General features: G+C 37.4%; 1 protein-coding gene across 1 annotated transcript in view; it reads left to right on the top strand.

Annotated features, from left to right (window-relative positions):
- atp8b1 (ATPase phospholipid transporting 8B1) overlaps positions 1-15,799 on the top strand; it is a 126,958-nt gene that overhangs the window by 73,910 nt on the left and 37,249 nt on the right. The window contains exons 14-19 of the mRNA XM_039750466.1: positions 2,523-2,566; positions 4,478-4,634; positions 6,350-6,538; positions 14,350-14,462; positions 14,564-14,728; positions 15,188-15,299. Coding sequence (XP_039606400.1) covers positions 2,523-2,566; positions 4,478-4,634; positions 6,350-6,538; positions 14,350-14,462; positions 14,564-14,728; positions 15,188-15,299 — 780 coding nt within the window. The remainder of the gene's footprint in view (positions 1-2,522; positions 2,567-4,477; positions 4,635-6,349; positions 6,539-14,349; positions 14,463-14,563; positions 14,729-15,187; positions 15,300-15,799) is intronic.

Below are 15,799 nucleotides of genomic sequence, written 5' to 3'. Positions count from 1 at the left end.
AAGCTCTTGATCATTACTGAGGAGCTTTCCTCTTCCCCCAGAGGGTGGAAGACGTTGCATTCTTTAGAAAAACAAAAAATTCAACATATGCATTACTGTATGACCATATTGACATGTCAAGTGAGAATAGAGACAATCCATGTAAAATGCAATACTTACCTGTTGGTTTGTTGAAAGATGCGTATAATGGAGGCAACCGTTGACCGCCTCAAATTGGGCTGCACTCTTTCACCAGCCTCTCTTAGTGAAAGACCATGGTTGATTACATGGTCAATGATAGTGGCACGAATTTCATCACTGACTACTGTTCTTGCAGCCCTTGGAATGCCACCACCACGCATTCTTACACCTCTACCTTGCCCTTTCCTTGGGCCTGCTCTTCTCCTTGGGCCCCTTGCTCTTACTCTTCCTCGACCAGACATTACAGAGTTTGTCTTTTTTTTGTTTCCAAAAACATCACTCCTCAAAGTCTTGCCTTATCAACCCCACTGAGTCTAAGCCAGAATGGAATAAGCTGTGGTGGGCCCAATTTACCCAACATAAATCAGCTGTGTGTCAATTACTGTATTCAATTGTTTGTTTATTATCAGCTGAGATATATTTTTGATATTGATATTGTTTTTGAACTGATATCATTGCAGAAGCAGAGGTTTTTATACTGTATCTAAGGTTTGGAATATTGCTTTTGCTATTGTGGGATGTTGTGTGTTAACATTCGTAAATACTACAAAAACAGTCCATAATTTTGTTGGGAGGTATAGCTTGTCTGTTAAGAAAATGTAAGCATTGTGGAAATGTGTTCACTGACTGCATATTGGGTGAAAACGACATGAAATGTGTGAATGGTATGGCCACAAAAGACCGATGCTGTGCTAATTGTGTTTAGAGTTTTGGAAATGTGACAACTGTTTGGACAAACGCTTGTTAGCGACTGAAAAAAACTGTAAGCAATTGTTCTTTAGCCCATTTGCTTGAAGTTTTTATGTATAAGCAGTTAACCTCATTGGCATTAAACCTGAGTGTAAATCGGGCTTGGAATTCTTTGTAAATATTGTTGATCGTAATTCCCAATTCCCTCAGTGTGGTGTGTAATGATCCGCTTTAGAGTGTTAAGCTCAAATAATTCTCAGGTTGGTTATTCTTCTGCCATCTAGTGGATGAAATAACATTCTACAAAAAATAATGCCACTCAGGTAACTCCAATATTCATGAGCTGTGCCAAGCCTTCAACCAGAATATAATGGTGTATAAAAGAGAAGCTGTAAATCCATTTTTAGAATAGACTGAAACTGACCCATTAGTTGAATTAGGTGATAGTGAGGGCAATGTGAATTGATCATCAGACAGTTGACATGGATATTTTAAACGTATGCTTATGGCAGTGTTTTTCAACCTTTCCGCTGGAGTGGAACCCTGCACGAATGGTTACCTTGCTCACGGAACCCTGTGAAATTATCCACCAGTATGTCCTATATCATGGGACTTTTTCGGCGAACCCTTGGCTAGCACTCTTTCAACTGGAACCCCAGTTGAGAAACACTGGCTTATGGCACTGTATGTTTGAACCGCTTGCCTGGTGAATTTGGTTGCCTGAAGGTTCAGTGTGGTGCAAGTTGATGTTTGTCAGAAAGGCAAAGTGATTGTGATTAAGAGGAATTACAAGAAAGACTTTAGTCTCCTAAGCAGTGTTCACAATGAGGCAACTGTTGTTCTTGTCAGGATAAATGTGGAAGTCACTAAGCCTTGCACTGTGGTAGCCTACAGTAACAAAAGGGGGACATTGTTTGTGTCGTTCAGGCACTGACACCCTACAAGCAACAGAAGATAATTTATAAGAAATTTGTGTAAAGAATTATACTTCTACTGTCCTGAATGCAACATTGGCCTGGCTGTTAGTGACTGTTTCAAAAACTGTCACACAAAGGAGTTGAACTAAATCTGCATCAGTACTGGACACTAGACCTTCCCTACTATACTTATGTTGACATTTTAGTATTTACATCTTTCTGTGACATGTAGTAACATTTTGTATTGTTGGGGAAAAAAATTAACATTTTTGACTATTTTATGGAGGTAAACAATGCTAAAGAGGTTACTAAATCAGAATGTTTAAAATGGGACTTTAAAACTAAAATGCAATCCATGAATGTAAAAACAAAAGCTTATTTATAATGTATTTAAGAAAAAAGTTCTTTGAAAAAGTGGTTGCATGTAGACACGCATACTGTGCTTTTAAACAAATAACCTGCAGTGGAAAGTGTGTGTATGTTAATCTCAGAAGTAGGTGCTATTTCTCAAAGATAAAGATTGCATTGTTGGGCCTGACATACACAAGTCTTTGCTAAATTTCTTACATTCTAATGAAGAGTTCTAGTACTAGTTTAAGTTTTAAATGGTATAGGTTTTTGTATTCATTTGCAGTATGTTTCTAGTCTTTCAATATTGTACCTACTTGTTATGTGTTTTATGTATTTTATTATTGTCTTCAATTTGTTCTATGTGGTTTGTATTCATATGTGTAGGTGGACATTGCAGAGAGGACGGAGCCACAGTTGACAGAATTCATGTGAGTGTTTACCTACATCTGGGACCTCATTTATAATCTGTTCGTTTACACAAAGGGGCAGATATAATTAAAAGTAAAACAGAGAGTAGTCTAAAAGACAGTAGTATAATTCAGAAATGCATTAATTCATTCATCTTCTGACCTTGCTTATAGGGTTTGCAGGTGTGGCTGGAATCTGTGTTGGTAGACTTTTTTGAAAGAATGCCCTTTCTTTTCAGGTCACAAATATTTATACTCCTACACTTGGCTACACTTAAATAGTCAAAAATAAAGCTGGAAATGCTTGTTAAACATCTGATTTCTTAAAGACAGAAGCAAATTAAGGTTCTTAAGATGAGTTGTAGCAGTGTTTTAATTTTAAACCCAAAAAGCCTAGAACTTTCAAAAATAGAATTGTACTACTTAACATTGCAATAAACACATAGTCATCAGATACAATTAAAACCTTTACCATTACTACTAAAAAAAACCTATATCGCGACAAATCCTAACATTTCTTTAATTTAAAATTAAGCAGGTATTTAAGAAATGCATTTTTATTTATAAGTACACTCCTACATTACTTGCCAATGACTGCTTTATATTTCTTTAATATCATTTTACATCATATGTGATTTCAATTACAGACAGCATTGCAAAAAAGCATCAAATATGCAGTACATTTAAAAATAAATAAAAAAAAAAAAAGCACACAGTAATTACTGCTGATTTGGAGCAACAACAGATAAATGGATATTGCTGTTGACATCATAACTAAAACTCCGGAAACCATTTACTACTGAAACATTTTTTTTTGCGGTGCTAAAACAAATTGACAACTTTACAGTACAAAAGCTATAACAACAGTTTCGTTTTCCCAAAAAGTTAGCTTTTATTTTTTAATTAATATACATGTTTACAAGAAAAAAAAAACATTTCATGAGTTAGAAATAAATGAACTGTTTAAATTGTGGTTGTGTGCTTTTTCTTGCCTTTCATTTCCTTTTAATTTGTGCAGTATAAATTTAACTGTTTGTTTTTATATCGTAAAAAAATTCCGATTATCAGCTCTTCTGTTAATGAACCTTTTATTACTCTGCATTTAATGCTCTTCTGCATTTTGATATTTCTAGACACTGCGGGTAATTTATTTGCAGTTTAGGGAGAAAAATGATATGCTGCTCAAAAAAGTTAAGGGAACATTTAATCATCACAGTCTAACACCAAGTCAGTTAAGATTCAGGGGTGTCAGTCTGTCCAGTTAGGAAGCATAAGTAATTGTGAATCAACTTCACCTGCATTGGTGCAAATGAAAGTCACAACAGGTGCATTGGAGAGGTAACAGCAAGACAACCCTCCCAAAGGGTGTGATGGCCACAGACAATTACTCACTGTTTATCCTTCTTGACTGATTCTTTTCTAGTTTTGGGTTTTGCTTATGTCCTTGTCAATACTGGTAGCCTGAGGTGGTACCTACAACCTATTCATGTTGCACAGTTAGTCCAGTTCCTCCAGGATGGCACATTCGTATGTGCTGTCGCAAAGTTGCAGTGTCTCCCAGCACAGTGTCAAGAGCATGGGGGAGATACCAGGAGACTGGCTGTTACATCTGTGTTACATTTTTTTTTAAGCAGTATATATTTGAAAGCTCACATAAGTGGTCATTGCTGAAATGTAATTATATGGTGTTTTGGGACCTCTGTGTGAAAGTCGGTTTATATGGTTAACTGCTTATTTGGGAGCAAAGAATATTTTAGGAGTATATTTGATTATGCCATATACAACCACAAAGAGAAAAAAGCATAAGATGTGAATTTGTTGATGGTAATATGTAGTAGTAAAAAATAAATAAATAAATAAAATTGTAGTGATGTTGCTTCTTATTGTTTTCCCTTTCCTTAAAACTGATTTTTAGTTCCTTCTCTTTCAAAGCCTGTTGATTTCAGTTGGAACAGATATTCAGATGGAAATTTCAAGTTTTATGACCATTGTCTGCATCAGTCAATTAAATACGGAAGAGAACCAGAGATATGGGAGTTTTTCAAACTACTAGCTTTGTGTCACACTGTGATGGTAGAGCAGAATGAAGGTAGGTACAGTTTGCTGTAGTATTTTATTTTATTTTTTTTGTACTTGGGACAAATGATCTTTTAGCTGTGTACAGTTGCCCCTTAATTTTAAAATGAGTACAAGCATTACATCTGAAAGACCTTTTAATACAGTAATCCCTCCTCGATCGCAGGGGTTGCGTTCCAGACCCCCCGCGATAGGTGAAAATCCGTGAAGTAGAAACCATATGTTTTGTATGGTTAATTTTATATATTTTAAGCCCTTATAAACTCTCCCACACTGTTTATAAATATTCCCCGCAGAGTTATACAGCATAATCCCTTTGTATTCTCTTAGATATTAGGTAAGATTCATTGAAATTATGCATATAAACACACTGTTTATATACAGTAAAACCTAAATATTATTTTAAAGATATCGAGTGTCTCCGATATCACATATGTTACAGCCATTACGATAGACAGGCCACCAGCAATAAATACGTACAATGCAAGAAAAATAGTATACAGTAAATGTGTGTACAGTGACACGTACGTACAAGTACTAAGTACTGTAAGTAGAAAATTAATTATGGTTACTCACCAACAATGACACGATGACTTGTCTGATAACAATGAGTTTAATTTTACTGCACAACAAAGGAGAGCGTTACAGCCCTTCTAAAGGAGCCACTTCAGGCGATTGTGTAGCACTGCCGTTGTTCTTCTTCTGGCAGTCTTCAATCCAAATCCCTAAAGCAGATTCCATCCAGACTACTGCCTTATTACATCCACTTATAACTGGTTTTGCACCCTGGTTAAAAGGAAACCGTGGCCATAGATCTTATATTCCTTTCCTACTTTTTAAATAAAAAGAATCGTAGCCTCATTGATACTGTAATGGCGTCCTACAGCAGTGTAGCTTTTCCCTTCCTTCAACAAATGCAAAACGTTTACCTTTTCGACAATCGTTAACATCTTCCGTTGGCGCTTGGGCACGGCCCCTGAAGCAGTAGCAGGAGCAGATCGTTTTGGAGCCATAATGAAGGGCTTGACTATGCACAAAGATAAACACAAATGAGCACAACTCTTTACACAGAGAAACACGTTGATGCTGAATGAGCGAGACGAGACTTCCTGGTTAACACTGCATTCAGCACACAGGAACTTAACTGCGTGCTCTGATTGGTTAGCTTCTCAGTAATCCGCCAATAGCGTCCCTTGTATGAAATCAACTGGGCAAACCAACTGAGGAAGCATGTACAGAAAGTAAAAAGACGCATTGTCCGCAGAACCCGCGAATCAGTGAAAAATCTGCGTTATATATTTAGTTATGCTTACATATAAAATCCGCGATAGAGTGAAGCCGTGAAAGTCGAAACGCGATATAGCAAGAGATTACTGTATATTGTTGTTTTGTGAGCATTTTGTAAAAAGATAAAAGCTTGTTTACACTGAAAGGTAATTAGTGTTTTATTCATGTATGTGTATATGTACTGTATGTTCTTTTGCCTAAATCTCCCTTTTTGTTGTATAATGAGCAATGATCATCTCTTTTTAGCATTATTTTATTGTTTGGGTAATTGTTGATTAGGTAGTCCATCAATATATCTTCCCTAGTATGCATTATCAATTAAAAACCTGTATTTTTTTCCTTATAGCATATTGTAATACTGTTTACATGCCTTGTGATATTTGTTCTTGATGTCTGTTTTTTCAGTAACTGACTTTTTTTTGGTCCTCCTCCCCCCAAAAGAGGAGCTTGTTTATCAGGCTGCTTCACCAGATGAAGGAGCGTTAGTCTCGGCAGCAAGAAACTTTGGTTTTGTCTTCCTGGCACGAACACAAGACACAATCACAATTAGCGAGATGGGAAGTGTAAACACTTATGAAGTTTTGGCAATGCTGGATTTTAACAGTGACAGGAAGAGAATGTCGGTAATTTGTAAGTGACAAATCTCAGTAACTTTTAAGTCTTTCACATCCAAATTACTTACCCATTTATGTTTGCTCTCTGTAACTTCATATACAGTATACTGTAAACTGAGCAACAATTACCCTTAATTTGCATTTCAAAATAGCGCAGTATGGCACAGTTTAATTTTATTAGTTTAAAAGTTAGTCTTCTAAAGTAGAAATGTACTACTGTATATTCATATTCACATTCAGAGCAAAATTGTATACAAAACCTATATACTGTATACTCGCTCATTTAATTTTCATCTACTTGGTATAGTGAGGGCCATGGTGGTGTAATACGATATATAATAAAATTATAGAAAGCTTTTAACAATTAACAGAAATTGGCAGGTTTTTCATAAACTGAAAATGTAAGTAAACTTAAACTTTCAGTTAAGTTTTATTACTGTATTTAGTATTTTCCCCTTTTATTGGTGGAGTTTTGCGAAGAATAGCATGTAACACAAATAAAATTTCCAAAAGAAATTGGTCACTTTCTGCAGCTGAGTTACCTTTAAATTTATAAAAAAGGATAATAACTACCGTAGATCCCGGAATATAAGCCGAGAATTTCGTCCTAGACTTTTGGCTTGGAGTTTGGGGGTCAGCTTATACAACGAGTATCGTTTCAGATTCAAGATTTACAACGCAATGCCGGTTTTGCCAATGAATACGGAAGTAAATAATGACGAAACCACAGAGCCATCTTTCACATGAAGAAGTAACTTTGCATGCCGGTACTTTAAATTAAATAAAGAAGTTTTTCAAAATAGTGTTTTAGTTGTTGATTTTATTAATAAAATTTATAATAAATCATCGGGAAGTTTAAAATAAAAATTTTTGTTTTGATTTACGACCAGCCTCTTGCGTTACGACCCGAATGCGGTCACGTGTATCCGCTTGCGCGATTGTAAACAAACAACCAAGAGCGTTAGTAGCGTCAGTCGTTAGCCCAGATACATGTGTTTGTGGATGTAATTTCGGTCATTGCAGTGATTTACATATATATATATATATATATATATATATATATATATATATATATATATATATATATATATATATATATATATATATATAATATATAACTAGCAAAATACATAAACTTCTGTGGCTTAAGTACTGCCTTAAAATTATTAACAAGAAAATTAAACCTTTTTAAACTGAGGGAAAATATACCAATAATTATTTGTTAAGAATCTCTTTGTATACCACATTGTGAGTTCGGCGCTCTGGTTGTAATATGACCAAGCTGTGCGCTGAGCTTACTCTTGAGCATGCAACGTACAGTTGGCCATGTGAACAGTAATCTTGTTTCAAATCTCACAGCTTGGATTGCTGCTGTCATAATCGGTTTGAGTTTCATGGTTTGTTTCAATTACGACAGTATTTGTAGGACTTGTGTTGAAAAGACATTCAGCATCTGTCAAGCGTAAGTATACAACCAGTTTCATCGATAACTTCACATCCAGCTTTTGAGAGTTTAAAGATTCATAAACATCAAAGTGTCCACTACTGAAATCGTCACCTGTCAATCTAAGATGTTTAAGAGTCATTGGCGGTTGTCGAAAGGTGTAAAATATTTGGCCGTTTCGGTACACCTGAAAGCGACAACTGAACAATTCAGCGGCAGCCATCAACTCACATGCAGATGCATAGGTGAAGGGTTTAAGCATTTCACTCTTATAGTGCTCCTGTGTAGTATAATTATCTCCTGTACCGTCATCAGTGCACACCTTGAACCTGTCCCAGTCATTCAATACATAAGACACAATGTTCCTCCGGATATTAAGAGTGAGCCTGATATGGCCGTGCAATATGTAACACAGAGAATGGAAAAGGTAGGTGCCATCTCTGGGCATGGAAACCACTCGGTAAGTGACAGTTCTTTGATTGATGGTGATCACCTCGATAGACATGTTTAATGGGGGTACGGTTGGAATGATAAAGGAAATGGGTACCTGAACAATATAAAGTAAGTCTAAAATACCTAACCAATAACTATAATCGCAATAAATGAACAATTAAACAGCGGAGAAGCCGTGGATTAAATAAAAAGGCTGTAGTTATCAGCAGGGAGACGTGAATCCCGTGGTGAAGCAAGGAAGGGATTGTTGAGACTGGAGCGACTGACGGCCTTATATAGGCAGGCAGCCAACAACGTGGGAGGCGTTGGGATGGAGGACCCAACGGCGCCTCACATGGTGACCGAGCTGCAAGCTATGGACGTATATATGTACGTAAGTAGGATTCAGTTAGTGTTGGGAACACGCATACCAAATTTCTTGAAGATGGGCCCATAAGTAACACTGTTGAAAAGTTCAATATGGCGGCTGACAGTGGCGTCATACCACCGAAATAAGTACGTACATCAGTTTTGGTTAGTGCAGGGAAGCCACCTACCAAATTTCGTGAAGATGGGGTCAGCCTTCTACCTACACGGGAAGTTGGAAAATGAGTGATGTTGGAAAGTTCAATATGGCGGCTGACAGTGGCGTCATACCATTGAAATAAGTACGTACATCGGTTTCAGTTAGCGCAGGGAAACCGCCTACCAAATTTCGTGAAGATGGGGCCATAAATAAGAAAGTTCCACATGGCGGACGTTGTCGAACGTTATCGACCGTTATGACCGTTACGTGTAGAATTTCGAAATAAAACCTGCTTAACTTTTGTAAGTAAGCTGTAAGGAATAAGCCTGCCAAATTTCAGCCTTCTACCTACACGGGAAGTTGGAGAATTAGTGATGAGTGAGTGAGTCAGTGAGGGCTTTGCCTTTTATTAGTATAGATAGCAAAATACCCACGCTTCGCAGCAGAGAAGTAGTGTGTTTAAAGAAGCAATGAAAAGAAAAGGAAACATTTTAAAAATAATGTAATATGATTGTCAAAGTAATTGTTTTGTGTATTTGGCGGCAGCGTCATGAAGTTGTTTTCGTCTAGCTGCATCAGAAAATGTACCACGACGTCAGACACGCCTCCTTTTACTGTTTTCTCACAGCTTGGATTGCTGCTGTCATAATGGGTTTGAGTCTACATATATACAGGGTGGGCCATTTATATGTATACACCTTAATAAAATGGGAATGGTTGGTGATATTAACTTCCTGTTTGTGGCACATTAGTATATGTGAGGGGGGAAACTTCAAGATGAGTGGTGACCATGGTGGCCATTTTGAAGTCGGCCATTTTGGATCCAACTTTTATTTTTTCAATAGGAAGAGCGTCATGTGACACATCAAACTTATTGTGAATTTCACAAGAAAAACAATGGTGTGCTTGGTTGAGCCGGCTGCTCGACTTTTGCTGTGCAGGAGACCCCAGTTTTTGCAGACACGTTCACGATATCAAAAGTCTCAGCGCTCTTTGGAGGTTATATATATATATATATATATATATATATATTTATATTATATTATATAGCAAAATACCTACCTCACAGCGGAGAGTAGTGTGTTAAAGAAGTAATGAAAAAGAAAAGGAAACATTTTAATAATAACGTAACATGATTGACATTGTCATGAGTGTTGCTGTCATAAATACAGTGGTGTGAAAAACTATTTGCCCCCTTCCTTATTTCTTATTCTTTTGCATGTTTGTCACACAAAATGTTTCTGATCATCAAACACATTTAACCATTAGTCAAATATAACACAAGTAAACACAAAATGCAGCTTTTAAATGATGGTTTTTATTATTTAGGGAGAAAAAAAAATCCAAACCTACATGGCCCTGTGCGAAAAAGTAATTGCCCCTGAACCTAATAACTGGTTGGGCCCACCCTTAGCAGCAATAACTGCAATCAAGCGCTTATATAACTTGCAATGAGTCTTTACAGCTCTGGAGGAATTTTGGCCCACTCATCTTTGCAGAATTGTTGTAATTCAGCTTTATTTGAGGGTTTTCTAGCATGAACCGCCTTTTTAAGGTCATGCCATAGCATCTCAATTGGATTCAGGTCAGGAGTTTGATTAGGCCACTCCAAAGTCTTCATTTTGTTTTTCTTCAGCCATTCAGAGGTGGATTTGCTGGCGTGGTTTGGGTCATTGTCCTGTTGCAGCACCCAAGATTGCTTTAGCTTGAGTTGACGAACAGATGGCCAGACATTCTCCTTCAGGATTTTTTGGTAGACAGTAGAATTCATGGTTCCATCTATCACAGCAAGCCTTCCAGGTCCTGAAGCAGCAAAACAACCCCGGACCATCACACTACCACCACCATATTTTACTTTTGGTATGATGTTCTTTTTCTGAAATGCTGTGTTCCTTTTACGCCAGATGTAACGGGACATTTGCCTTCCAAAAGTTCAACTTTTGTCTCATCAGTCTACAAAGTATTTTCCCAAAAGTCTTGGCAATCATTGAGATGTTTCTTAGCAAAATTGAGACAAGCCCTAATGTTTTTTTTGCGTAACAGTGGTTTGCGTCTTGGAAATCTGCCATGCAGGCCGTTTTTGCCCAGTCTCTTTCTTATGGTGGAGTCGTGAACACTGACCTTAATTGAGGCAAGTGAGGCCTGCAGTTCTTTAGACGTTGTCCTGGGGTCTTTTGTGACCTCTCGGATGAGTCGCCTCTGCGCTGTTTGGGTAATTTTGGTCGGCGGCCAATCCTGGGAAGGTTCACCACTGTTCCATGTTTTTGCCATTTGTGGATAATGGCTCTCACTGTGGTTCGCTGGAGTCCCAAAGCTTTAGAAATGGCTTTATAACCTTTACCAGACTGATAGATCTCAATTACTTCTGTTGTCATTTGTTCCTGAATTTCTTTGGATCTTGGCATGATGTCTAGCTTTTGAGGTGCTTTTGGTCTACTTCTCTGTGTCAGGCAGCTCGTATTTAAGTGATTTCTTGATTGAAACAGGTGTGGCAGTAATCGGGCCTGGGGGTGGCTACGGAAATTGGACTCAGGTGTGATACACCACAGTTAGGTTATTTTTAACAAGGGGCAATTACTTTTCACACAGGGCCATGTAGGTTTGGATTTTTTCTCCTAAATAATAAAACCATCATTTAAAAACTGCATTTTGTGTTTACTTGTGTTATATTTGACTAATGGTTAAATGTGTTTGATGATCAGAAACATTTTGTGTGACAAACATGCAAAAGAATAAGAAATCAGGAAGGGGGCAAATAGTTTTTCACACCACTGTATGCCTGCCTAAGTAAGTCACCCTCGCTTCGCTCTTACTTTTTTACCGTTCATTTAATCATGGCTAGTGGCGGAAAAATTATAAAATGGAAGGAGGATTACACTGAATATGGCTTTACCAAAACAATTATTGATGGCTTAATCGATTATTCATAAAGCTTGAATTGGTGATCTGTTTTTCTGTGTTAACCTCATATTTTTTCATACTTCTTCTCAAACCAAGATGGTGCGAGGGTAAAATGAATAGGGATGCGCTGATCAAAGTAATCGGTGTACCAGGAAACCATGCATTGACAAAAGTTCCCCTTTGCTTGTAATGCAAAGTGTGATTAAATGCATTATGTTTTAACACGTTATGGAGCACATGCATCGAAGCTTTTCAGCTGTGCTTGTGCTAAGAAAAGGAAAGATTTTAAAAATAACGTTAACACGATTGTCAAAGTAACCTTTTGTAAGTAGTGCCTGGAAGATTCAGTGTGGAGAAACTCTAGAGACAGTGTGTGTATTAACTTGTGGATTTTTCTGTGAGTATTTGGTGGCAGTGTGACGAAGTTGCTTTGAAAGACGGCGTTAGCTGCGGAGCTCAGCTCGGAGCAAAATTAGGTAAATGGGAGGGGAGATGATGACGTGACTCCCCCACCCGCCTTAACTGTTAATCCCCCACAAACACAGTCTCTCGGAATTTGCATAAGCACACCCCTTCACCTGCAATTTTAACTTAGTTACAAAGTGATCAAAACTCTCATTTATATCCTGCGTCCTCTCATTAAACTTGTATCCTGCATTACCTGTGGGCATTAGAAACGACAGCGGCAGCCTGTCTATGAACTTAATTTAAAATTTAGGTTTACACCTTGCTTTCTTTCTGAAGTAGCAGCACTCATGAATATGGTAGTATATGTCACTTGCTTATATGTCGCTGCTTATTGTTTCGCTGCCTTCTCAATTATATAATGCATGTTTTCTTCAGCGCTTTTTGGAGGTCTTCCTGGTTTTCTACGCATTGCGTTGACAGTCAGTTCACGTGATTACGTGGGAGGCGTGATGATGTCACACGAAACCCCGCCCTCCACGGCTTTCGAGCTCAACTCCATTACAGTAAATGGAGAAAAATACCTTCCAGTTATGACCATTACGCGTAGAATTTCGAAATGAAACCTGCCCAACTTTTGTAAGTAAGCTGTAAGGAATGAGCCTGCCAAATTTCAGCCTTCTACCCACACGGGAACTTGGAGAATTAGTGATGAGTCAGTCAGTCAGTCAGTGAGGGCTTTGCCTTTTATTATTATAGATTCACTAAGACCATGCAAGCAAGACACATAATTGTTAAGGAAGGAAGAGAAGGTAAAGAAAGCGAAGATGGAAATTGTGTGGAAATATGAGAGTGCTGTTCATGTGACTGATCTCGCTAATATGTACAGCATGTCGAAATCCACCATCTCGACAATTTTACAAAGAAAAGATTTGCATAAGGAGGCTCCTTCTAAACAATAACCACCTTCCATTTCATTCTCCTCCTCCTCCCTTCCTGCAGCCCAAAGATGTCAAATTAAATGGTGAATACAGTATGAAATTGTTGTTTCTAGAATAGAATGCCTTTTATTGTCACTGTACACATCAACAATGAGATTAAAAGCAGCTCCTTCAGTGCAGAAAAAAAGTTCTGTATGGGTTGTATATGGTTGTTTTTTTAACCTTACCATAACGCTGGATCTGCGGCCCCGCTTCTGCTTTCTTTCCCTCCTCCGTCTGTGTCGTCTCCTAGACCCGACAACAATCTACGGAGAGCCCGCTGGTCTCGCTATGTTGTCTGGGATGTTGTGCGTGTGATGAAAAACACTCGAAACAGATGTCTGGCTCTGGACACCGATGTCTATAAGGTAGCGGATGTTCGCCAAACCGATTGTGCACAAACAAGGGAAAAAAAAGTACAAAAACAACAAAAAAGTGCACTGAAAAGGAGAGCCCTGAGCCGCTGCAATCATGTGCGCCGCCATGCTCCTAGCTTAATCTAGCCTACTTCTGGTAGGTTAGGCACTTTTTATAACTTTTTGGTTAGTACATTAGAAAAATTATAGGTGTTTTGGTAAATTATGCACATTATACAACCCTTTTTTATTATGAAAAGGTTAAGTAAGTGCTGCAGTGGGAGGTTTGGAACGCATTATGGGTTAGCCTCAACGAATTAAGTTCGTAAATCAGGGGTCCACTGTATTGCATATTTAAGTTAATCAAATTTATAACGAGTCTCCGGAAATCCACCCGCCGATGTACCGTATTTGCGTTTGTAGTTTCAACACAAAGGTTTCATTTTACCAAACTTCACCGCAATCACTTCCTGGTTTCCATCAAAAATGCAGTCTCAAATTATCGCCGGTTAACATGATAAATATACCAGAAGAGACACTTTTAAGGAAATATAGAAAATTTTACTTGGAGAAGGGGGTCAGCTTAAATACCGGTCATGGGCAAATGCATGTAATTTAGTAGGTAGAGAAGGGGGTCGGCTAATGTACCGAGTCGGCTTATATTAAGGGGTCTACGGTAATTAATCTTTAACCCACTACATTATGTAACATGATTTTAATGACTGTTGCATCCAAATAGTTTATTAAAAACATTATCCTGGTGCTTTTTTTTTGTTGTTGCAGTAAGATTTCCTAATGGTAAAATTAGACTTTACTGTAAAGGAGCAGATACTGTAATCTATGAACGTTTGCATCCTGATGCAAGAAATATAAAAGACACCCAGGAGGCACTTGACGTAAGTGTTTTTTGTTTTAAGTTTGCGTCTTTCTTATTTTCTTATGTGTGTACATCATTCTCTGATCTCTTAATGTGAAAGTTTTGTAAATTTCTACTTAGGTTTTTGCTAATGAGACCCTCCGAACACTCTGCCTCTGTTACAAAGACATTGGAGAAGAAGAATATGAGATATGGGACCATAAGCACAAAGCAGCCAGTATTTCCATGGCTGACCGTGAAGCAGCACTTGATAAAGTCTACGAAGAAATTGAAAAAAACCTATTTGTACGTCGTCTTTTTCCTAATGTTAATAATGTATAATATCTTTTTATCTTAGTGCTTATGTTTATTATAGTGAATGTCAAGCTGTTCAGTTAAGTACTTCTACTTTTGAACTACTTTTGTAGTTCAAAGTTAATTTGATCATGTTCAAAATTTCTCGGTATAAGTGAACTGCTTTGAGGTAATAGACACAGGTTTGCAGAAGTGTGCTTTAGACATAGATGAGTTTCAGCTCATCTGGTTTTATTTACTTTGATTGATATCACACTGTAAACACAGTTAATATTTTCCAAACGCTAAAAATAATTTACTTAGCTAAAACATATTAGAGACCATGTAAGATTATTCTTTGCTGCACAGCATAAGATAACTTCTTTAGATGGTAAAGTCTGTCTTTTGATATAATGTTTATGGAGTGTGTATTTCTGTATTAGATAAAGTGCTTACTACAATATTTTACAGCTTATTGGAGCAACTGCTATTGAAGATAAGCTCCAGGATGGAGTTCCTGAAACAATTGCTAAGTTGGCAAGGGCAGAAATAAAAATCTGGGTTTTAACTGGAGATAAAAAAGGTAATAAGTAGTTTTCCTAACTTGTTGCCATTGGAAAGTCTCAAAAGCATGTAATTTTGTGACTGCAGTTCTTAAAAAGGCAAGCAATTTAAAACACTGATGTATTATTTTTGGTATGTATAATAAGAGTAGATCCCTGTTTCACTATGAACTGCATTGAACTTGCTGCTAGAGTTTACATACAGTTCCTACTAGTTTAGTAAGTTGAGTGTAATCACTGAAGGAAAAGTAAAATATATATAGCATAAATGGTTCTTTCATAGTAATAATGACCTAACAGTTTTTAGAAAGACCATACCAGAAGTACAGACTCCAATAGAAATGTCATGTCAAGACCGTCAGTGTTTCTGAGGTGAAGCAGCTCCCCATTGAGAGAGAGTCTAAAGTTCCTCAACAGATATAAAACGTTTCAGAAACTGGATGGTTCATTTTTTTTTTTTTAATGCAAGAGACTGTTGATTTTGAAAAGTTGTGTGGGGGGAAAAATAGTTAATCTGAAA

This window comes from Polypterus senegalus, chromosome 4 (genome assembly GCF_016835505.1).
Source record: "Polypterus senegalus isolate Bchr_013 chromosome 4, ASM1683550v1, whole genome shotgun sequence".
In the NCBI taxonomy this organism is placed as follows: Eukaryota; Metazoa; Chordata; class Cladistia; order Polypteriformes; family Polypteridae; genus Polypterus; species Polypterus senegalus.
This window is presented reverse-complemented; position numbering and strand designations above follow the sequence as displayed.